The 25573-nt window shown below is 38.3% G+C and overlaps 2 protein-coding genes across 2 annotated transcripts in view; both read right to left on the bottom strand.

The window, feature by feature from the left end:
* The window catches only part of TMEM14A (transmembrane protein 14A), a 199077-nt gene that overhangs the window by 40296 nt on the left and 133208 nt on the right, over positions 1-25573 (bottom strand). The window lies entirely within an intron of this gene.
* The window catches only part of AGPAT5 (1-acylglycerol-3-phosphate O-acyltransferase 5), a 56330-nt gene continuing 31930 nt past the window's right edge, over positions 1174-25573 (bottom strand). Inside the window, exons 6-8 of the mRNA XM_052697637.1 lie at positions 18390-18551; positions 5291-5414; positions 1174-3740 (exon numbers count right to left, since the gene is read on the bottom strand). Of these exons, the coding sequence (XP_052553597.1) occupies positions 3515-3740; positions 5291-5414; positions 18390-18551 (512 nt within the window). The 3' untranslated portion in view covers positions 1174-3514. The remainder of the gene's footprint in view (positions 3741-5290; positions 5415-18389; positions 18552-25573) is intronic.

Genomic DNA, 25573 nt, shown 5'->3' with positions numbered 1-25573 from the left:
TGTTCTCCATTATTTCAGTTAATGTTTCCTTATTAGCCCATTTCCTTCCACAGCAGTAAGCACAAGTGTAAAATTCTGGAACTAACAGCTGCTGAGTGCCGCTGAATACAAAAGGTTTACATACATTTGACACAGAAGAACAACATTTGTGTGGAGGGAAATCTCTTTTTATAGGGGCACAGATACAACTGAAAAAATAAGAGGTGGTGTTGAGAATGCAGGCTGCTCCTCAGATATAACACATCACCAAAACTTACATGACATTTACTACTGATATATGCTTTGTGTGTTTGCAGTACCTCTTCCCATCTCTGCTTCTGCCCAGAGTTGGCTGTACAAGACCCATGGCAGCAGAGCCCTTTTTGTGCTTGTGGTGGTTCTGCACCTGAATGAACATTACTAATAAGCAGCAACTGGTGCAGGTGAAAAAGCTATTACAGCCCAGCTGGCTATGTGTTGGCTGAGTTCATAGGATCATAGAGTGGCCTGGGTTGAAAAGAACCATTATGATCATGTAGTTTCAGCCCTCCTGCTATGTGCAGGGTCGCCAACCACCAGACCAGGCTGCCCAGAGCCACATCCAGCCTGGCCTTGAATGCCTCCAGGGATGGGGCATCCAAAACCTCCTTGGGCAACCTGTTTCAGTGCATCACCACCCTCTGTGTGAAAAACTTCCTCCTAATATCAACCCTCAATCTCTCCTGTCTCAGTTTAAAACCATTCCCCTTTGTCCTATCGCTATCCACCCTCACAAACAGTCGTTCCCCCTCCTGTTTATATGCTCCCTTCAAGCACTGGAAGGCCACAATGAGGTCTCCCCTCAGCCTTCTCTTCTCCAAGCTAAACAAGCCCAGTTCCCTCAACCTTTCCTCTTGGGAAAGGTGCTCCAGCCCTCTGGTCATCTTAGTGGCCCTCCTCTGGAGCCATTCCAAGAGCTCCACATCCCTTCTTGTACTGAGTTGGGACCCAAAGCACAAAGTAGTTGTGACACATTTTAGCTGCAAAGAAAAGAAGAAAAGGGCAAAGATGTTTTCTTTTCACTGACTCCTTCTTATACAAATGCTTCCACCGAGGACTCAAAACCACACACATGGCCTTATTCTGGTAACTGCTCATTCACCCAAATAGCAAACATAAGAACATAGAAAAAACGGAGCAAGCAGACACGACAGAAAAGTTGACTGAGCATCAGCTCTTCTTATTTTAATGAAGAAATATTTCAAGTTAATATCAGTGCATATTTAGAAATAGCATGTGATACTCCCAGTGCCAAATACATCAGCAAATTACAGTTTCAAAACTTTATAAATTAATTGCAAGGAAGAAAAAAAAAACAACAACTAAGAGTAACATAGAAAGTAACATTCAAAATAAACATCCTGCTTGTTGCACTGTGTCAATTATATTCCTGACAAGTAAACAGTAAGAGAAGTCCAGTATTTTGTGGTAATTAGTCTCTCCAGAACAGCATTTATTTTTCTACAAATGAGTTAAGCTGTCTGCGCATACTTCTGATGTGTAATTAAATGTTATTCTTAGCTGCTACAAAGAAATTTAATCATGACAGAGTAGAATTTCATTCCACGATTCAAAATCAAACTAACTGGATAACACTGCCTTCAGGTTACACTCACTGGCAATGGTCAGCGGAGCATAGGAAGAGCTACTTGTGAGCACATTTGGCTGTTACATAAAATGGCTTTTTTTTTTTTTCTTCTGGTTTCACAGCCTCATAACAATACTGTTTTTCAACGTTGTTCCCAGTCATTGTTTTTAACACGGTTCATCAACATATCCTGAATCAATCACAGATATAAATAACTCCAGTGACAAAATCCATTATGGGAGGACACAGAGCTGCAACCTGAAAGCTGTACCGAATGATTTTAAGGTGGAACTGTCATCATTCTATCAAACAAAACAAAACGCCAACAAGAAACAGAATCCACAGTAGAAGCAGTATCTCCAATTAACTGGCAACAGTGGAATCTGAAAAATGGAGTTATAATCTTGAGAGAGAGATTTTAATTCACGGTGGGCTTTAATGCAATACAAATCATACCAAAGCGAAAAAGAGGTGCACGTTTAAAGCTTGCAAGTGTGATACAAAAATATTCTCTAGTTCTTTCATCATTTTCACACAGGGAGTCTGACTCCTTAGTGGAATAAGCTAAAATACATCCTCTTTCCTACCCTGCTGCTGTACATATGGACAATTCCCTTGATACCAGGAAATGGCATTTCCCCAACCAAAATCTCAGCCGTGGCAATCACAGGCTTTCTGGTAGTGAGGGTTTGGTGATTCTGCTTTTAGAAGTACATTTTCAGGCAGGTGAAAGGATGCCCATTTCTTTCACTCCTAGACTGCTGTGCAAGTCGTATTCATCAACCCCGTAACTTCAGTCCCCCTGAAATCTGCATTGCCTGGGATGGCTTGGAAATCTAACGTGATGCTACGACAGTGAGGTGGGTGCCAGCTTATGAGACATCAGGCTAAGTCAGACGAGCGGGAAAAGGCACGTGCTTCGTGTTTCACAGGGACACCTGAAGGTTGCTTGCTACCGTAACCCACGCTCCTGAAGCTACCGTGGGTCTGCCAGCTGTGTTACCAGAGGGCACAGCTCACACCCAGCGCTGGTGAGGTAACAGGGAGCTGTGGGCGCTCACTGCTGCTTATGGCACGCGGACACGGCGGTTCTGTGAGCCCAGCTGAAGGCCCGCAGCACTGCGGGCAACGCAGACACAAGGGAGGCTACAGCCCGGCCAGGCCGCAAGATAAAGAACCACATCATTATGCTGCACACATTCCTCTTATGCACAGATACAGGGTGCACAAAATAAGCTGTTTGCTCAGTAAGGTTTAATGTTTTGCCTATGTAAAATAATGGGCTAATACTGCAATAGAATCAAAAATCATGCACTAGATAAACAGAGCTCCTTCCCCATGAACGTTTCTTTCTGCTTTAGGGAGCGTCTCACCATTTGCCAGCTTTCCAGGCCTGTTCTGAGAACACAGCATTTAGTTAAAACTGAAAAACAACATTCCAGAGAAAAAGAGGTTTTGATTTTACTTGCGATACAGCTGGGTCAGATGCAACTGAGCTGCTGCAATGCACCGAGGAGTAACAAAAATTCAACATGAATATCAGAAGAATAAATATATAACCTAAATTAATCTCTGTAAATACATTCACAGGTCCACTTAAGACACCCTTACGCATAACTCATACTTCATCTGCAGATAGAGATGGGTGTTAGTTCATAGGGAAAGCCATTTATCATACGACCCAGTTTATCTGCCTTTATTCCAGCAAAAATGAGTAGCAAATTTGAAAAAAACTACATTTATTTTCCCCAGACCAACCACACAGAGGCTTAGGTCACAAATTCTATTATTTCCAATGTTCAGTCGATAAGGCTTTATTTACACGTTTTTACTATAAATTTGGGAAAAAGTTTGGTGCAATGTGCAAGAAAAGACAGCACATCCCACTGACTGGAGACTAACATCTGCTTATGGTTTAATGCTAACCCACAGGCAGCCAATTAAAGTCCCATATATCCACGTTTTTACATAAAGTTTCCTTCCAGATTCTGTCAGAAGCATACTAGCAGTCAGGCCACCTAGAAACAGCAAAGATGGCAAAGTTTTCTTGAGGCTTAATTTGGAATGAACGCTTTTTCCAGGGAACTTGTTTCTTCTTTTAGAATCCTTTGCATCATAAAACTCTATTAGTAACCTACAAGCAGAGAGAAGTAGATGGTCACATTTATGCTACTGATGACGTCGCTTATCTAACAATTTAACAGCAGGTAGCAGCTCATCTGCAGCACGTTCAAACAATTGGTGTGCTTTAAGAGTGCGATGTAAAAGTAACATCAAGCACTCAATCTGAAGCCCTGTTGTCAGTAAAAGCATATTTTCCTTAGGGAACAATTTCAGTATTGGATATAAAGGTTGAAAAATAATCCTCTTCATTCAGAATTCAGCAAATAAGCCAAGAGTACTGGGCAATATCTTAAGATAAAATATCACACAGTCATTAGAAATTGAAATGAGAGGTAAAGTATCTTTGTGAAATAAACTAATAAATAACAAGGGCTCACAGGACAAAGTATTTTGGAAGTCAAACACACATGAGTAAAAGGTGACACTAGTAGTAGTAGTAATTTTTTTCTGTATCTTTCATAAACATAAATGAACAGATTTGAAAATTCTAGGTTTCTGCAGCTCTAAATGTGCATGACAGATTATTTTGGTACCAGGGAGGATTCCAGTCAACAGGAGTCTACAGATGAATACGATCACTGTTTGATTTTGCTGGTCTTCACTAGAAGACTGCTCGTGGGACATTGAACAACCTTCTATGCTACGTACCAGTTCCTTGTCTAGGAAATGAAATTACCTACAGATCCTCATCTTATAGTCACTTTAGTAACAGTGCCATGCTTACAGATAAGTGTGTTAATTTTTCAAAAACTTACAGGTCAAACTCATCCATTTGCTTACTCTGCCATGGAATGCCAGAATAATTTTAAAGCAAGCACACCTGAAGTACCTGGCAAATTTCTGACTCACATACCATATTCAGTGATTTAGAAGGTAAAAAGATTCAGCTTCCTTAGGTTGGACTTCAAACATGGTAAATCGACATCTGACAATACTGAAATCCCACATCTAGGCACATCTTTATTTTGGCACACAATGCTCATTAGAGGCCTTATCTGGAGGTGCTGGAGAAATCCAGGCACTTGTACCATGATTCAAAGGTGGTTGGGACAGATAAAAATTTACCTAATCTCCCGTGGTAGGCAATGGAATAGATGGTAGGTGTCTGTGGATTACTTCTGTTCTTATCCAATCACTACCTGATAGAAGATGCATACACAATTTTGGCAAAAGAGATTGGACCAAGACCTAACAAAGTTAGGAAGGTCCAGACATAATGCTAATTACTAAGCCAGAGCAAATCTCCTTTTTCTTTGCTTGTTTGCCTTGAGAATCTGGATGCACACAACTCAGCCTCAAGAACACAAATTATATATAACTCTGAGTATGAGTCTGGCCTGGAACATGCTTCTGAAGCTCTAAGAAAGGCCTAAAACCTACTGATTTCAGCTTTAATCACAGAGGTATTGCGAGTAATATGCACAGGAGTATCAAACCACTTGTCCTCAGAGAGTCCTACAGCTTGCGCTGCTGCTAACACAGAGATCACAGGTATATCTATAAATATCATAAAAGAAAGCAAGCCTCTTGAAACAGAAAGTTCAGCTCAGTGCTACTCACTTATCCTTTATTTCAAAACGTTCATGAAGCCACCTCCTCATATACATCTGCTCTTCTGGAATGTCCTTCAGTTCAATTCGATCAATGAAAATATGAACTCTTGGGCATTCCTTGCAAAGAAACTCTGAAAGAGAACAAAATAACAGGACTGAGTTACAGAAACACTGTACAGCATTTATTCACCTAAAATATGCTGAAAGTCTGACCTCACAGCTGTTAAACGCCTCGAAAGGTTGGTTAACTTTGGTTTTCAAAGGCCTTCCCTATTTATGTTTGAATTCTGAGTGCCTCACTGAACTGAGAGCCGCCTGACCACACGCTGTTGTGAAGGGCTGGCTGTCAGGTGTGGCACGGAAGAAAGTTCTAACAAGCACAGCAGGAAAACACCGCACTTCTACCTCAGCAGCAATCTGCTCACTCTGTATTGTTTGATGCCGTAGCTTCTCTGCAGGAAAGTTATCCAGCCTGCAATTTGGACCAAAGTTAGCAAAAGTTTTCTTCTGTTAGTAAAATCTAAGTCTTGTCTTGTCTGCTCCTGGATGATGAAAAATAGCCCTACTGCAATTTCCTTCCCCATTTCCTCAATTTTTCCCTGGAAAAATGTCACAAGCAAGCACTAAGCCAGTTACTGATAAAACTCCATTATCCAAATGGCTTCGTGGAATATCTTACAAGTAATAAAAGGTTGAATACTGCATTTGGCATGAAAAATCCATCAGCATTTGTCTACTAATATGCATATATCAGTTTCAACAGGGATTGCAGGAATGACAGCATCCCCATACAAAAAGATTAATGATGTGTGCATGGAAGTACTTGGAATTTTGGATAATTTTCATATTCTGAAAAGGGAGAAGTGCCTTTCTACTATAAAAATGGGCAACAAATCTAACGCAGACTGGGTGGTCCCTGCAGGTTGTTGACATTCTTTTTGACAGTCATGTACAGAAGACTCTGACCCGTAATTGTTAGGGGTATCTCAAAGAATGCCTGTGCAAAATAATTGTCACTGCATGTACATCTTTATTATTGTCTGTCAAAGCAGACATTCCCCACATTTGCTTTCCTTGTTGGCAAGATTATTCTGTTTTTAATGACATTATAATCCTTATCATATACTAGAAATTGCCTTAAGGAATTTTAAAAGCCTGTTCATACAAATTGCATTTGTGCTTTTGCAAAGGGGGATGGAAGGAAGAGAGATAAAGGGATCAGTAAAGTCTTATGGCATGTTGATGCAGACTGTGTCTAGTCCTCATGCAGAGAGACTCCTGCACTGTACAGACCTCAGCACACACAGAGAGCAACACAGTCTGCCATCAGCTCAAGGGTTGACCAAGGGCTCCAACCAGAAACAGATCCAGCTCCTAGCTGTGGCAAACACAACCAACACTAAATGTAGATTTAGCAAAGCCATCTTTTAGCTACAGCTATTAGATGGCAGCAAGTGAGGGACTTGGAGGTCCAGAATGATGATATATACACACAACTATCTTCAGGTTCACACATAATGTTTTTCCTAGCCACGATGCAAACAAGGTTCATGTATCTGAGAAGAGGTTTTCCTGCCTGCCTTTAATGGTCAGAAAGGATTTTCCAGATCCGATTCTCTGGGGATACTGTCCAAGACACCATATGAAGGTCATTCACTGTAGCAGCACCTAGAAGTATATTGTCAGTATTTTAAAAGGATGGACATATTGTCTGTATCTTAACTGCTTATAATGTCCCCTGATGTCTAAATCCTCTTTTGGAAGGACATTACCTATTACGTGGGACATTCTAAAAATACGCAGATCTGCATTATAGAAAACAAGAGCCTAGAAGCCAAATGGTATGTTGTTTTTTGCACTACTATAAAAAGCATCTCTGTCATGCATATTCAGCTCTGGCTGAAGGTCTAGGTTTAAAATATATTTCAGATGTTCTACGTGTTGTATGGTGAACATTTCTTTTTATTCATAGCACACAGGTTGTTCTGTATAGGAACTAATGGCTCCTTCCTGATGTTATTTATAATCTCAGTCATGAATGATTAAAGAAAATTACAAAAGTGAAATTCTAAGTTAGATGAAAGGATTGTTAATAGCCATGTGATAATTTTAAAGCTAACGTTATGCTTCTTAAAAAGGACTGGTGTTTGATTATTTAAAGATAGCGGCAGAGTGCATTATCAAACTCCAGTTAACAAAAATGGAGTAAAATATTGATATTTCAAAAAGAATAATTTCCCCATTGAAGTCTGAAATGTAGCAACACCATTAATCTGCTTTGAAATACCCCCCCCTCCAAAAATACTTAAGCCTTGCTGCTATTTCTTCTACACTACAGTTCCAATGCAAGCTGCTTCTTTCTACTCCCTGCATTGTCTTCTTCAGTCAGTCCACATTTTGTCCACAGATGTGAAGAACCTAAAACTTCCTCTTCCCACCTATGTAAATCCCAATGCTCTTCTCCACAGCCTTGCAATTAAGTACAGCCTCGCTGAAGGCTGCGTGATCTGCATCTATAAGGGCTTCCCTCAGGAGGATCAATATTCCCACCCATTGACTCAAAGCCATTTTATCCAAAGCCTGGACATCCAGTACATCTGCAGATGACCTTGTAACACGTGCAATCAAGCTAATCAGGGAACCTAATTAGTCTTTAACTATCCAATTCATTTAATGGTCTAATGCAACTAATGTTGCCTTTTTTTTTTTTTTTCTTTTTCTGTTTTTAAGGTGCATAATATCACTGCAATCACTTAAGAACACCAATGGATAAGAACGGTTTGCTGACAGGTTGTTTTTGAGAAGAAACAGCTGGATTTTATCAACACAGCCTCTAAAGGTTTGTGGAGGTCCCATGACCCTTAATTTCACATTTAGCTCAACTCCCCAAAGACTTATGTAATTAAGCTAAGAAACAAAATCTTACTGAAGCAATTTATTATGTGCAAATTACATCCAACTTCTGGGACATTAGCCCTTAAGGCCTGACAGGCTTTTCAGATTCCCAAATTTGCCAGAATTTGTTGTAATTAACAGCAGGAACAGGCAAGCCTGAGCTCTCCTTCAAAAGACAAAATATAAGTGCAAATCATGCATTATAATCAAGCATACCAGAGACAGTGTTAGTCAATCAAGGATCAAGCATGATTTGGCTTAAATGACCATCAACAACTTGTGTGGGGGCCAAGAGGACTGATTCTGATTTCTATCTGGTTAAATAATAGATACAAGTGCAGGATGTTTATAATGCCTTAAATGACCAATCACAGCAGAAGGAAAGAATTGAAAAGAATAAGTGGGACCTCACAGTTCTCTTCTTATACTGTGAATTGCCAACCCCCTCCCTATGGGACAGAATACATGCTAACCAAGGAATGAAGGATTCAATGCAGAATTAGAATTAATGAAAGGGATGCAATTACTTCCAGGATAGGGACCAGTTTCCCAGAGTCTTTAATTGCAACCAAAGATTTTGCATGCAGTCCAAAATCTTTGGCAAAGTTCTGCCAGTGTTCAGCTCCTCACATTCATAAGTCAATTAATTCTATTTAAGTTAGCAGCACTACCAGGGAAAGTGAGGGAAGGAGAGAAGCTCCAAAACTTACACGTGCCTGATATTGAGTAGGGATATATAAATGGTTTTAGAACACTTTTCCCCTAATGATAGCATGGAAGTTTATTTCAGCACTCCAAATTCTTTGGCTTGCCCCTTAAGGAAGTTGTGGCAGTGACATTGTACTTAAACAGATATTCCAGTCTTCAATTACTAATGAGGTCTGGTTTCATATGCACTTGCAATATGACAGCAATAGGGTAGCTCAGATTCCAGCCTCCTACGTTGGCTCTTTAAGTGCTTCATCATTTCTGCCAAAGTCCTTCACAATTAAGAAAGGGGAACTGGAAGCCTGATAGAGTCAAATGCACTTCAACAACCCCCAGTTGTTTCCTATTTTAATGGACTTCAGTAATGTCTGCAATAGGGTGAGAGTGGCATCACAGGAAACTGAGATCTGAATAATGTATTTTTATTCAAAAGAACTAATATTTACAACACACAACAATGCATCCCCTTCAGTAACAAAACACCACGTGTTGTCCTGCGTACAGTTTGACAGGCAATCTCAAGTCAGCAAATGTATATTCCTCTCTGAACTGTGGATGCTTTCTTTACTTCTTAAATTTCTATTAGAGTGGACTTAAATTGAGCTATCAAAGCAGTTTGGAAATGATCTCCTCCTCAAAAGAATGAAATCCTATCTCTCTGCTTTCATTTATTTTTGTACACCAAATTAACCACCAATTGGCAAAATAAACACATTTAAGCAATGCATTGTTTCTCAGCTCAGTGCTTTCCATCACCTCAAGTTGAGCTGCCAGGAAACTATTTCACTGCTTGCTCTGAAAAATAAAGTCGTGCTGGAGTGGAACAGCACTGAAAGGGAAAGCAAATCAAGGGCAGAGAGAGATCTGTTTCTCCAGGTTAACCTATGAGAGACACAGTGCAGTAAGTGTGTCAGGAGCTGGAGGACCTTTAGATACAAGAAAAATGGGATTCCCCTGAATCCTAACTAAGCCAGGGTGCTGGCAGTGAAAAGGCCTTAGGGAGTACTTCAGTTAGGAGTTGGGAAAAGTAAAAGGCCAGGAAAAGCAACCATTCAGGTTGACCAAACTTAGGAGGTGAACATGGCTAAAATTTAATGTGATGACAAAACTCAAAAACCTCCACATCAAATAGGAAAACTTAACATGAAGACAAGAGAACAAGAATTTGACTGAATGGGAAATACAGGTGAGAGCATGGCAGCATATGCAAAGGATTTTATACAGCACAGTTGCATAGAGATAATACAAGGAGACAGAAGCAAAAAAAAAAATTCCTGGTGTATCCTCTAAAAAATACATCCTAGATAGATAAATTAGATGGTGTCAAGATTGCCTTATTAACAAGATTATAAGCCTGATGACAGTGGTGAGAGTGTTAAGCCAGACTGAGAGCTGCAATTACAGGAGCCTGAGATTCCAGCTATTCCTTTACTAAGCCACACCAGTGTTTCATCAAGATGAGGTGCAGAGGAGGAAAGAGCAAATGGCTTCCTGGAACAACTATTTGCAGAACCCACAAGGAAAGATGCCATTCCCAATGGGGCCTAATGCAGTGCACAGCATTAGTGAAAAGTGGTCTGTAACAACAGTAAAATAAATACAGAACCATCATATGCAATTAAAGGAACTCTATAACTGGAGAAGGCATAGAGAAGGAGAAGATAAAGTGTCAAAATGCTACAGAATTGTAGAATCACCAAAGCTGGAAAAGACCTCAAAGATCATCCAGTCCAATCATCCATCTATCACCAACGTTTCCCAGTAAACCATGTCCCTTAGTACAACATCTACATGTTTCTTGAACACAAGAAGAAACAGCAGAAAAGAAGGCAGCCTACAGGCTGTTAAAAAAAACAAAATACCAAAACTTAGCAAAACTTGTATTAGAAACTCAAATAAAGCCTCTGCAACACTAGAAAACTGAAAGTGTGCAACCCATCTGTATGGCTTAATAGGAAAATTGTGGACGCTACTATTATATTCCTTCTCTTTTAAAAATAGAAAGTTTGTCCAAAGAAGGAAAACACACGGATCAGCTCATGCCAAAAGTAAACATAAAACTAAGAGGGTGGAAAAGGAACATAGAAATGCAAAGGATGCACTAATGATTAAACTGTTTGAATACACCAAAAGCAATAAACCTGCTAAAGAACTAGTGGGTCTGCTGGATGACAAAGGTGTGAAGAGCATGGTAAAACCATATAAAAGGGGATCAAATAATTGCCTGCACCAGTCTTTCTGGTTGAAATTGTCTCACCCCGACACCTATTGCATTCTTTGTACCACGTTGCTCAAAGGAACTCGATCAATAAGTAAACAGCCAGAAAGTATGAGACTAAATAAACATGCTAGATGACAGGAAGTCAGCAAAACCAGACAGCATTCATCCCAAAGCTCTTAAAGGTGGAATTTGAAAACAAAAATGTGTAACTCATAATCACAAACAGCCACTGTGCCAGAAAAATGAGGAGTTTCCCATCCTCAGATGAGGGCTTTAGAGATGATTCTGGGAAATACAAACCAAAGAGTCTTACATCCCTGGGTAAGATAACAGAGCCTATAGTAAGGTTGCTAAGCACAGAGATAATCACAGTAGGCTGGAAAAGAATTGGCGTGGATTCTATAAAGGGAAATCCTGTCTCACCAATTTGATGGCTTTCTACAGCAGTGTCAAGGAGCAGGCGGATAAAGGAGATTCGCTGGCCATGATATATTTCAATTTTCATAAAGCCTTTGACAGGGTTCTACACTGGAGGCTATTAAAGAAACTAAGCTGCTAAGAGATTAGAGGAAATGATGCTTTATAGACCAAAAGCTGCTTAAAGGAGAGGAAACAAACGGAGGGACTTAATGGTCACTTTTCAGGATGGAAAAAACCCAGCAGCTGGGATTCTCCAGAGAGTGATGCTAGGATTGTTTTTATTCCTCATTGTGACCAATGAGCAGACAACGAAGTCTCCAGTTTTTCAGATCTTTTTCAGGAGATCATAAGCTCTTCTAGGAGATCAAACGTCAGATGGTGATGAGGAACATCTAAAGGACCTCCAAGTTGAGCAAATAGAGAAAAACGTGGCAGCCAAGCTTCAGCCCAAATAAGTATGGGGAAAAAAACCTGAAATATGATGCTTAGTTTGGAATTGGTGGCTACAGTTTGGGAGCTCAGTGATGATTCTCTGAAACTACCCTCTCAGATAGTAGCAGCCCCAAATCATACCAGAATACCGGGCAGCACCAGCAAGGATATTGAGAACAGGACAAAAGGAGTCACTTTGCAGCTATACAAAAAGATTGTGAGCCCACAGTTTAAAGAGTTTGCAATTCTGAACTCTGTATCTCAAGGAGAACATGGAACTGAAAAATAATACAGTAGAAAGGAACAACTAAAACATTTAAGGCAGAAAAGCACCAGCACTATAAACAAAGAAATACGTAAAAGGCTGGATTTTCAGTTTGGAGAAGGGAATCATGGAATCATAGAATGGCTCAGGTTGGAAAAGACCTTAAAGATCTAGTCCAACTGCAACCTAACACTGTACTACCCTAACTCTATCAACCCTTTGCTAAATCATGTCCCCAAGCATCTCAAAAGCTGAGGGGAAGATGTGAAAGCCTAACAGAAACACTAAAGATCCCAAAGATGTCAGATTAGAACTGCATCTTAACAAATCCTGTGATTTCAAGTATAGATAATGATATTTCCATACCTTTCTAAAGACATCCAGATGTAAAGGACCTTTTACAACATGTATTAGAAAATGGTGCATAGTTTTCTGCACTGGTATCAGCGCCAGAGAGCTGCAGAGCATCACTGTAAGTCATGCTGCTGGAACAAGATGTTGCTTGATGAAGACCCACAGTCCTTGCACATCAGTGTTCACTGAATCACTGAAGCAATCTTTGAATGGCTTTAATCTGTTTTTGTTTTTTTTTTAAAACAGACTCACTCTGGCCTTCGTGCTGCTCTGTAACAACTCGTGAATACTATATGCTGGCCAAATTCTGTAGTTTCTTACAGAAGTATAAAAGTTTTGATCAATAGGTTGCCAGCAACAGCTGGGATAGTGTTGGATCTGTGGATTACACTTAAAGGGTTTCACAGATGATGGCTGGAAAGGACCAGATTTATGAGACTCCCCATACAGATATTTCAGTCTTCCCTGACACATTTTTCAAGTTCCAGAAATGGGAAAAAAAAATATTAATACACATACACATAAGAAAAGAAGAAATGCAAGGATTGGAACAATCCAAAACAATAATCTCTCCAGGCAGTAAACAGGATCTGTTAGGAGCTATGCCAGTACTGTTAGTATTTCTGTTTTTCCCTTTTCTTCAGCCAGTTTGTTTTGATCAACAGAGAACAGTACCACAAACACTGCAGGAAAAAAAAAAAAGGGACTCTGATGTCCCCAAAAAAACCAAACCTCCCAAAAACCAAAAACAAACATAGGCTCTCTGTGCAGCAATGCATTTCTGGTCAAACCTGACGGTGTAAGAAGTTAAACTTGTTGTTATCCTCAGGGTTTAGATACACTTCTGCATAAGAATCAGGAGTTCCTCAAGCTGTTGTACATAACTGCTTTGTGGGCATTCCTTGCACATATGCATGAAGAACATGGATCAGAGTGATTTTATAAGCCTCCAGGGTAAATACTTTGAAAATCTGATTTGTTTAGCAAAGGTTTGCTGATGAACATGGTGTCTTCTGATTACAGATTCCCAAAGGGAAGCCACAGATACCTACATTCAGTAGGAACTGCCTCAAGATAACAGAGATGCACAAGGCTCTTATTTATGATCAGACAGGCACTTGTCCATACATCTTGGGCTCATGGAGAAATAGGAGGGGTTATTATCCCCATAAGGGCATGTTTGTAACACACAGAAGCAGTATCCACAAGTGACTGTTGTTTGGGAAGAGGAAGTATCACTGATGCTTGCCTTATTCTTACTACTCTCAGGCATCTGAGTTTCCTTGTTGCAGGCAGCAGGAAACTGGGCTAAAGGAACTGCAAGTCCCTTTCTGTTCTTACTTTGAGATAGGTAAAAAGTCAGATGTCCTCACTCTTTCTGGCAACCACGTTCTGGCAGACTTGTTTTGTCTGGTTTTTGGAGTCCAATAAGGAACTACAGCAAAGCTTGTACACATTCCCATGAACTGATGCCACTGTTTGGTGAATGCTGTTATTTACAAACAGAAGCACAATGTGTAATTGTTACAGAACTAAAATACTTTCCATTTACGAGACAGTCTTTATGTGCAGAACACTGACACGCAAGTACAAATCTGTGCCCAAAGTGCCACTTAAAAGAAGTCATGCAGAAATTAACAGACAGGCTTTTGTGCTCCTCAAACTACTTTTAATAGGAAATGCAGTGGTCCTAAAGTGACAAATCTAGTCCTACAGAGGACAAGTGAAAAGGCATTCCATTTAAAACTGAATGATTACTTATGCTGTGGTGAAATCACTGCATTTAAAAGTATCATATTTTAATAATTTACACTAAATAAAATCAGAGTTTTCCTTTCAAGCATGATTTTAAGATGAAATCATTTGAACTTTGCTGCCAACCGATGTTATTATCAAAATTGCTCCAAATATTTCAATGGAAAATTTACATTATGAACAGTAGTTGCTTAAATTTTGTTTGAACAGATGCAGCACAACAAATTCATGACATTAGATTTACCATAAAAGTCAAAAAGCCATAAAAGCTATCCCACACTTGCTGCAAATCTCACTGAACCACAGAATTGTAAGGGCTGGAAGGGACCTCCAGAGATGTCACCAATGCTGATGTCCAGCCTCACTTCTAACTGACATCCTTTCAATTGCTCTAAAGTAACTGCAATTTAATTTTCAATGTTTTTCACGTAAGGTCAACTAGCAGAGATCTGAACTCTTCAGATTATTAGTCACTTCATCATTATTAATCTCATTTTTGAATGTGTTATATATCTAATACTGTTCATCAGCTCATTATACTGTGCTTTTAATTCTTTCAACACATCAATAACTATGTGCTTGTTATCATTCTTTGGATATTAAAAGACAGCAGATATGATCAAATTCAGGCTAAAGTCCAGACAAAGACTGCTTCCCACTGCTCCAGTTTCTTTGCTATTGTTCTGTACTTTGCAGCCTAACTGGGTCCAAATAAAAGTACAGACATTTGGAAAAGTGTAATTTCCCCCAGGGAAGTTTGGCTAGTCTGACCTCCTCAAATTATACCGATCAAAGTATGGACTGATTTTCAGAAATGTGCACACACACATGCTTTCAAAGTGTTTGTTCTGGAATTGATATAGTGCAGAGTCAATAATTCTCAGGAATTCCTCTGACTTCTTCAAGACAGAGCCTACATGTACTTTCTATTTTTGTTCAATGTTTACCATTGTCACATGCTGCTATTTCACACACTCTTTCATCTACAACGGCCAGATAAATACCATCTGGTTACGGTAAAACCTCCAGGCTGCAGGCAAAATAATAAAGATGTAAATGTGTGCATAATGCTCTTTCAGGTGCAAGAACAACAACGGTTCCCAAGTCCCATGAGAGCTACTCCTTCATACCAGGCAATGCAGGATAATGTGGGATGCAAACACTCAGCACATTCATTTGGGGGAAGGAAAATTAGGTTCTTTTAAGAAGAATGATAATATATGCTTTTGCTATAGTAAAACATCAACAAATCCAGCACAAGCATTTAGCTCTTTCCTCTTTTGCTTCTAAGTTGCTTAAGAATTTAAACATGAACTGCATCTTAGCTGTGCTGAACTGCCCATGTGATTATTTGAATCTTAGAATTCTAATGATCACAAATAAATACAGTCTAGCAGCATGGTCTTTCCTGCAAGGAATCATCACAGTCTGTCTTTAATGATCTGGACAAACCATCTTCAGTACTGGGAGAGGGAAGAGGTCTGTGAGAAACTGTTACTCTTTGCAGAGGTTACCATGTGGGGAAAAATTCCACTGGAAACACAACAAGATCCAAACTTGTTCAAATGAAAAGGAATGAATAATGAATACATGGTAGAAAAAGTACAAAATACAAATCGCAACCATTAGCTACAACTGGATGTGAAGCACTAACAACAAGGAGTGTCACTGTATACAACTACTAATTAAAAACAGGACTTCCAGCTGGAAATTGCCAGTAAAATATTTAAGTGCATAGATAGCCACAAAAAATTCAACTCATTTCAAAGGATATACCACAATAATTTGCCTGCTCTTAAAAGGCAGCATGTTATCAGACCTTCCTGGCATTCATGGCTCTACTCTAAGCACGAACGCAGAAAGGATGGGGAAGGTCATTTTTCCAGATGCTAGTATACTGTGCTTGGTTTTAATCCTCTTAACAAGTAAACACTATGGTATTTCAGTTTTCTAAGGTGAAAAAAATCTTTTTTTCCTTAGAAAGTCTTTTTAAACAAGGAGATTATAAAAATAACACAATTCAAATAATAATATACTAATTCAAATCTTTTTATTGTATTATATTACTGCGCAGACCAGTTGTTGGACTGTTGCGGAACAGTAAGATGATCTTGACCTTCTGCATCAGAAATTATTATTATTATTTTTCTTCCATGTTGTGTCTGGAGGGTCTAAAGGAATGTTTCCCTCTGTAATTTATAAAGCCTCCTTAATCTACATAATTTATATTATATGGAATATATGTGACTGCCACAATAACTTGGAATGTTCTGGATGGATATTGCCTTTATCTACTCTGTAATGGATAACAACTGGTTGGCTTCACTTCGTTCTGTGCTACTCGCTTTATTTTTCCTGAGACAGTAATTATTCCAGCCTCACCAGTATGTCTGATACATCCCTGAGTGATGTGTATGTAGCCCTGCCATGAAGGCTGGGCTCCCTGCCCTGGAGTCCTGAGAAGGCTGGATGTGCAGTGGTCACCTCAAACCAATTACCATTTGACATCAGGCACAAGAAATGGCCAACAGGGAAATTCAGTTTGCTAGTTTTGTTTACGTAATTATATTTCATAGAAACTTGAAAGCTCAATAGGTGAAGAGGGTTGTGAGGAATTTGAACAGTTGCCATTTTATCATTAGGTAATGATATTTTAATAGCTTAATTAGCAATCGGGCAGTGAAAAGTCCAGTGTGAGAATCTAATAATCTGGCCACGAAACAAGATATGCTACAGGGAAGGGGAAACAGTTCCATTTGTTTTAAATGGAATCTTGAGTGACAGGGTAAGAGGGAGGCTGTCAATCTTCAAGGGGGTCTGTATTTAAAAAGAAAAAACACCAAACTCTAAATAATAAAAATCTCCAAAACTAAGTTTAAAAGAAGATTATGTCCTAAGTAAAATACATTAAATCATATAAATCACTTTCAATATTTTACCACAAAACTATCCTAAGAATTTACAAGAGTTAATACACAGCGTTAGTAGTTATGTTTGCTACCTATTCACTAAATTTAAAATTTTTCTGAAAACTTACAAACAGACAATTCCAGAACTTCTAAAAACCAGTATCTGGAAGGATGAGCTTTACATTGCCATCAAAAAGCTGCACCTATTAACAAAGTGAGATGGAAATGGCTGTACTGGCAACCATTTTTAGCAGAAGGAACCAAGTACTAGCCCCTCATTGACATTGGACCTGAGGAGTGCTGCGTTAGCTAAGAATTTACCTGCAAGCCCCTCAGAAAATGCAAAGCTGAACTAATGTGGCATATTTTGCCCTTAATATCCAAATTGCAACAGACTGGAAAGTACTACTGTGAGCCAACTAACAACAGACATGCTCATATACTCTCATATCTGAGAGACCTACCAACTGCAAATGGAATGAAAGATGCCATTCAACACTCCAGCGACGGTATAGATAAATGAATTTTTTAAGAAAAGAAACAACTCACCACTCACCAAATTTCAGAGCTTTCTGTCCAAGTTTTCCCTGGCAGATACCTTGGAACTTAATTTTTATTAACCAACAGAATGTCTGACTAGTTTACCCTAGTTTCTTAAGGTGCTAAAAATGGTTAAAATACTACATGTAGTAAGTAAAGCCTGCTTGTACCAAATGCTTGAAGTGTTTATAAGGTTGCTGGGTATGTTTAGCAATATGAAAAATTACAAATAAAATATATTACTACATACAAAAAAAAGCAGGAAGAAAGATAATTTACAATCACATCAAATGCCAGTGTTAGAAGAAACATGGAGGTGAAGGGCACCCATTGCTTGCGGCCTCAAGTTCATTTCAACTCCAAAGAGAACTGGTGGTGCACAGAATCTGACCAAAGAAATATTCCATGTGCAAGCAGTGAAGGGAAGGAGAGGACAGGAATGCTGTGGGTAAGCATTATTGAGCCAAGCCACTGATGCCCCATCAAGGAGTGGTAAGATGGCTGGAGCACTGTGGAGATTATCTCCAGAGCACTGAAAAGCACCAGAAGTTGTCTTTGCATGTTAACATACACGTGGCTGCAGCATGTCTAGCATGCATCAACTCACCTGTCATAGATGGTGCCAGTTTCCTTTGTCCTTTGTGGTCCACAGTACCTTCATATGCCACAGTCACATCATACACTGCATCCAGATAGTCTTTCATTGTGTCGATTGCTACATGAGTTGCCTTCACACGTGGTGTTAGCACATGTTTCAATACAGCAAGACCTAGGGAGAAAAGAAAATTGAAGTGTTTGAAGGTAATCTGAGTGATATTTCCAAAATGAACATCATGCCAGAAAACTTGAGCACCCCCACTCAAAATCACAAAAGGATTGTTTTTAATCTCATTTCTCAGCTGAGAGGGAGCACATGTTCACGCTGCATTTGCTCTACAGGTCTTTTCCAACCCAAGCCATTCTATGATTCTATGTAGAAGACAGAACAGAATTATTACAGGATATTAATGACAAACAGGCTGCTCAACAAAAGATCCTTGTTACAGCTGCTGCTCTAGAAGTAGAGATGGTTCTAAGGTATGTATGTTCTAAGGATGGTATCTAAGGATGATAAAGAAGCATTTCTCCTTACTGCTTATGTTTGTCCAATATAGGTTAAAAAATAATTAACTGAGAAATACAAGACACAGAGAATATCACCACCTGAGACCCTGCCTCAGAAACAGATGTAGTAGATGAGGCATACACACAGATAAATTTAAGCATGTACAATGCTTATCCAGCATTTTACTTCCAATGGACAAACCCCTTCCATCAACATACTGAATCCTAATACTATCCCACAGTAATTAAACAGCAGTTGTTTTAGACTACACATGCTTAAACAATTTGAAAGATTTCTCTAAAGCAATAGCGTTAGCAAACATATTTAAATACCTGATATTTTCTACTTTTGGTTCTCTTTTTCTCTGTTTTTCATAGAATCATTAAGGTTGGAAAAGACCTCTAAGATAATCTAATCCAACCAGCAACCCATCATCACCATGCCCACACACAGGGACAATGGCTATGCTGACTGTCTTCATTTTGAGGAAGGATGACAGAAAGCAGTTAGACTCAAGACAGCTTTAGCCAAATGCAATGATTTGCTGCTGAGAGAAATGGGCAATTCCACTTTATCCTTGCAGCCACGCCTCTACCACTGTTTTCTGCAGGCTCGCACCTGTTACTGACTGTATTGCTCTGGCACTACCCTCCCACCAGCCAAATCAAGGCACTGTCCCAGCAGAAACTAAGCAGTGGAGAGGGAAAACAGCACAGAGTCGACAGCACAGATGAAATCTTCTCAGTTTCCCTGCCAACAAGCTATTAGAACGGCTTAGCCATTAACAAAGCCATAGTCATAGAAATCTGCATTTAACCATCCAGGCTAAGATGTAGAGATTGGTACATCATGGACATAAGGAGGTCAAATTTAACAGCAATCTGCAGGTCCTAACAACAGCATTTCATATCAGTGTTTGTTTCAGCTTACCACTTCTACCCAAAGCATACTGAATAACACACAAGCACGTTGGGCTTGAAATTATAAACTCTATTCTATTTCCAAAGTTTTAATATACAATGAATTGCAAAATGAAAAATACACCAAATCTTTTTGTGATCTGAACACAGCTCTTCTACACTCAATTGAAAATGCTTCTACAAAACAGGCCTGAATTTTATGAAAAAAATAAAAATAAAAAATCAGTGTTTTGCTGTATGATCTGTATAATTGTCAAAGAGAAATTATCAGGATATGATTGTGACTATTGCTTTCTAGCCTTATCACAAGTTTACTTTTCAAAATTTTATTTATTTATTTTTTTAAATTGCACCCCCAATCAGTGGTATTCACTCCTGACACTAGTAGAGGAGATTTTTTCTAAGCCAAAATACTGTGGTATTGCTTTAGGTAGATTTCCACTTGGAAAATCAACACAAAAGATAATATAGTATGTCCTGATTTTGTACTGAACTTCTGTCCCTCTTCTGTTGGGTAAAACATTCTCTGATCTAAAATTATGCATTTATCTAGCATCTAAATTTCTCTAAGATTTATATATATAGAAATTGAAAACTTTAGCATAAATCATTATCTTGATTTCTTACTATTTGCTAAGAGCCTCTTTGATCAAACAGGGAGATAAAAGGTTATTTACTAGCAGTCTTTCTGAAGTCATTGTTCTAAGCCTTACCGGCAGCAGCGATAACTGTCTATGCAAAATGTTATACAGATTGGGTAAATATTTTGAAGGATAATATGGTGGCAATGTTTTTTTAGCTTGTGAACTGTTACATCAAACAGCTAATTATGTTATGTTTCTAAATGTTTACTCAGTAAATGAAGCACTGAATATTCTAGTGTTGCAACAGCAGTGGTATTAGTGTGGACACCGCACTCAAAATAACTTGTTGGTACAAATTCTCCAACACACTCATTTTGCCCTAAAAGCACTGTCATTCCTTTCCTCTCTACTTCATCTTCCCGTTACCCAAACTAGCACTGTGGGGAAGGAAAGGAGAAATTAGGCTACAAGAACTCCTCTAGACAAAATAATACAATTATTATTAAAACAATCAGTTTTTTCTTTTTTTTAAATTAAGTTTTTTCTTTTTAATTAATTCACACACATTTTTGGTGGTGAAAATGGTCAGTGACAACCTGAGAAATCCAACTGCAGAATAAGTCTCTGTTATGCCATGTGCTTCATGGTTCAGATTCAAAATGAGTATTCATCTAAGACCAATAAAGGCTACAGTCTGTTATTTAATATAGCTCCAGTGCAATGATAAACAAGCGTCAGCAATAGGAGTTCAACACATCCTTTTAAAGAATCTTGCAATTACTTGATCATCTTAGCTAAAATCAACATAACAGAATTTAAACCTAATTAGCCACAATATAGTTACCTTGGCAAGTTGCCTTCATCTAATTTACAAAATATACTGTGCTTAAATTGTTTTTAATGTTGTGCAATACTAAGCTAGAACTCTCAAAGTATTTGAGGTCATGAGATTTCATTTTAAATGCCAAAGGAAACAAACTAGATGTCCAATAATGTAATACTCTAACTTAAAATGCTACAGTTTTGCTCTTTTATGTTAGCTGATATTTAAATGATTAACAAGCATAAAATACAAAAAAATGTGATGTCTTGACACAGGCATACAAGAGAACCATATCAAGGGCTTCTGAAATCATTATAATCATATGAAAATCTGAATAAGTAGGTTGAGTAATGGTACCTCAACCAGCAACTATTAACTAGATTATACAAGATGCAAAATTTTGTTGCAGACTTTCTGAAAGAAACAAAAGTTTTAGTTAGGAAACATTAGCATCTCCAGAATTTATTATTTTTTCATGGTAACAGAAAAGAAACAGTGCCAAAAAAAAACAAACCACCAAAGGCACTGTTTATCTAATTTCTCAGGATGAAGTTAGATATAAAAACTGAGAACTGAGAGACTTCATTGTGACCTTCCAGTGCTTGAAGGGAGCTTATAAGCAGGAGGGGGACGGACTTTTTTACACAGCCTGATAGTGATAAGCCAAGGTGGAATGACTTTAAACTAAAAGAAGGAGAAATTTAGGTCAGATGTTCCTCAGAAATTCTTCACTCAGGGGGCGGTGAGGCACTCAAACATGATGCCCCATCCCTGGAGGTGTTCAAGGTCAAGTTGGATGGGGCCCTGGGCAGCCTGACCTGGTGGGTGGCAACCCTATACATGGCAGGGGATTGGAATTAGACGATCTCTGAGGCCACTTCCAGTGATTTCTACAGAGAAGATCTCCCTTGCTTTTCCTTTAATCTGAGCCAAAAGCTCACAGAGCTTCCAATGCGGGCAGGCCACCTACCAACATTTTCAGAATCCTGCATTAGTCATAATTTTACTTCTGACATGTGCACACACTTTATTTTGAAACAAAACCAATTAAAGAAAAAGAACCAAACTATTCTAAATGATGAAAACCTGTGTATTACATGAGCAGTAGCACATTTAATCAACAAAAGTTATACTCTCACTGAAGTGGATGTCAAATTCGTCTGACTAGTATTTCCTTCTGCTATAAAACTGTGTTAATCAATGCTAAAACAGAAATTGAAAATGAGGGAAAAAAACAATGAGTAAAGTTTAGTACCCACTAGGTCTTTCTTTCCTCTTTGTGTGTGTGTGTGTGTGTGTGTGTGTGTACATGTTGCTGCATGATTAAATACGCAGCTTTTTAGTGTCCTATGAACACACTTAACACTATGTTCATCCCAACCTACTGGAACACCCTCAGTATTGAAGGTTTGGTTACTGAAACCGATGTCTAGACAGGCATACAAAATTACATATGGTAGGACTGCTCAACATTCATAACAGAGCTTCCCCTCCCAGCTTGCAAGTATCTCCAACTTCCTATACACTCTCTCATGTAACAGATTTTATGAAATTCTGCCAAGGAAGTTGTAAAAGAAATGTGCTCATATAAAAAAGCAGTTATAATACACTGTATCTTTCCATCCCCACAGTGAAAAGTTAGGTGCACAGCAGCAAGTTTCAGCCATAATTCCATCATTCTCCGTCAGTTTGCTACCTAACCAGTAGACAGCATGGTAACCGGCCTTAAGTCCCCATGAACACTGAGACACATGAAAGAGGCATTAAAAAAAAAAAAAAAATCCTCATTGAAAAGAAAAATATTAAAAAAAGAACAGCAGGTGAGAGGAGTTTAAAAAAATGACAGATATAAGGTATAAAGTCATTTGCTTGTGTGCACTTAAAAAGTTCTTAAATAGTAAGATTCTTAAAAGCTATACTTGTAATTTTTCTATGCAAAGTCTGCCAAGTCACCTACTGTTTCACTACAAAATGTTTTTTGCCTCAGTGAATTTAATAACACACTGAGACAAATATGAGACTGTGGTAATTAAAAAACATCCATTTGGAACAACAATTTGGAATAACATTTGGTTATTGCTAACGTGAAGTGAAAAGCAATTCTTTCCCATCTCTTTGGAAAAAAAAAAAACAAACAAAAAACAAAAAACAAATCAACAGGTAATCTATGTAGAAATGGGGATCTTTGCCATTTTAAATTTCATTTAATAACTTCGTGAAACACTTTTCTTAGCATTTGCCACTGAAAAAAAACTAGAGAAAATATTAAGAAATCTGTTTGTATGGTAGCATTCCATAGGCTTGTATACAAAAGTCTTAGCTGACAGTATTAAAAACTTGCATGCACTTGAAAAAAGTGAGTTTTCTTATGAACAACAGTACAAGAGAAGTAAGAAATCCTCTCAGAAAGAGAACAGCAATCCCACACTAAACCACAGGAGGCATCACACTTTGCTACACTGTTTTCCATAATGGGTAAATCCAGAAATAAGTTAAGAATATAAGATAGCTTCTTACTTTCCTAAACTTGATTTTCTAAGGACAACTATTGGTAACAGAAATCCTTTCTTCATCCTAAGGGTATATCTCTCAAATGCTACTTAAGATGCACTCACAACACAGCACTTAAAAAAACGTTACTCTCCTTTCCAAGATTCACGCTCTTACAACAAGCATGCTTACACATCAGCGTGTGAAAAAAATATCACCAAAAGACAGTTTTAAAAGACAATTTCAAGTAATATTTCTGGGAATTAAATACTTCAAATTGCTTTAAAATACAATCTATAACCAATGCCAAGATCTAGAAGGGAAACGTTTTTAATTAGCTTGGTAGAAACACCTCTTTTTCACATGACCTGTAAAAGCAATTTTGAGATAAGCATATCCTGCACGTAAAAACATCTTAGGAGAAAGCACAATACTGGTCAAGATAAACTTAGCATTAAAAGAACATTTACATTTGCAACTTTTCCACACAAAAACAAGGGAGATAATATATGAATACCTGAAATGTTTCCTTGGTCAAATGACCTCTGTTAGAAATCAAACATTAATACAAAATTCCATAAATGCTTTTCACTCAAAATTGTTTTGTCTTCAATCAGCACAGCGAACTAACCTAAGTTTATCAAGCTTATCATGTTCTCTTTGACTTGCCAGAAGTTAACAGCAACATTAAGAGCAGGAGGACTTTGGGCTATTTGCATTTGTTTTCATATCTTAAAAATGTCATTTCTTAACATTTGGATAAAATTCATATTCTACTAAACCTAAGAAATTTGGGGTTGTTCGGAACATTATGGAGGTCTAACTCACAGAAAATTATTAAAAATCCATACACATATATTGTGGAAACATACAAATGAAACATACTTTATGCCAGAAATTGGTACAAAACAAAAGAAGTCCAGTATTTGGTGGGTTCTACTGAAAGTCTGTTCTACAGTCCAGTATCAGTAAATAGGTGTCAAAAAATTCACAGTTCAAAACAAATACATACAATAAAAAATACCACTTCTAACATTACAATATTTGAGTTACATCCCTATGAAAATAAGACTGCTATCTACACATTATAATTTCCTAGACTCAAAAACTCAAGCCAATTGACTAGCATGGAAGAACAAAAGCATTTTTAAGATGCCTAGAACAGTTGATCAGAGGTTTTATATCAACAGAACGGCCACACCAGATTTTGAAGATGGCAATCATTCCATCAAAGTGGAAAAACTAAAGCAAATTTTAAGATTACTGACTATATACTTAAATAGTGAAAGCTGGAAGGAAAAGCCCAGGAAAAGAGACAAAACTCGCCTTCACATGCTTAGATCTTGCAAATATTTCCTTAGGTCTCTTAGGAGATATCGTGTTGGAAACACGTGAGTAACCATCCATGCTGAAATACAGGGGGGGGGGGGGGGGGAAAAAGAGCATTCTGATAGCAATTGCTGGAAGCATCTCATGTGATCACTTACTTCTCGTGATGATCCTTGCTATCCTCTCCTGATGTTCAAATCCACTTACACAGATGGCATTGATGCTAATGGCTTGGAAGTGGGGGGCATCATTTATTTGACAGAAACGTGAAAACCTGACAGATGTTTTCACCTGAAATTCTGACAACATCACTTATGTTGTTTCCTGACTGTGAAACTCCAACAAGTACTACAGTTCAGAAGCACAAAGTTAAATACTAGAACAATTTTCATTCTGTGGAGTTCTTCTCCACAAATAGCTTCTACACCAATTCCAAACTACTTACTTAGTTGTAAGAGGTAACTTTTGCTTTCAAAATTCAGTCAGCACATTTTTCCTTCCGCAGTACAATCAAATTAATATATTTTTAGTTTGAAATGC

Source organism: Tympanuchus pallidicinctus, unplaced genomic scaffold (genome assembly GCF_026119805.1).
Source record: "Tympanuchus pallidicinctus isolate F22 unplaced genomic scaffold, pur_lepc_1.0 scaffold1, whole genome shotgun sequence".
Lineage (NCBI taxonomy): Eukaryota > Metazoa > Chordata > Aves > Galliformes > Phasianidae > Tympanuchus > Tympanuchus pallidicinctus.
The sequence above is the reverse complement of the archived record's forward strand: the minus strand, read 5'-3'. Positions and strand labels throughout refer to the sequence as shown.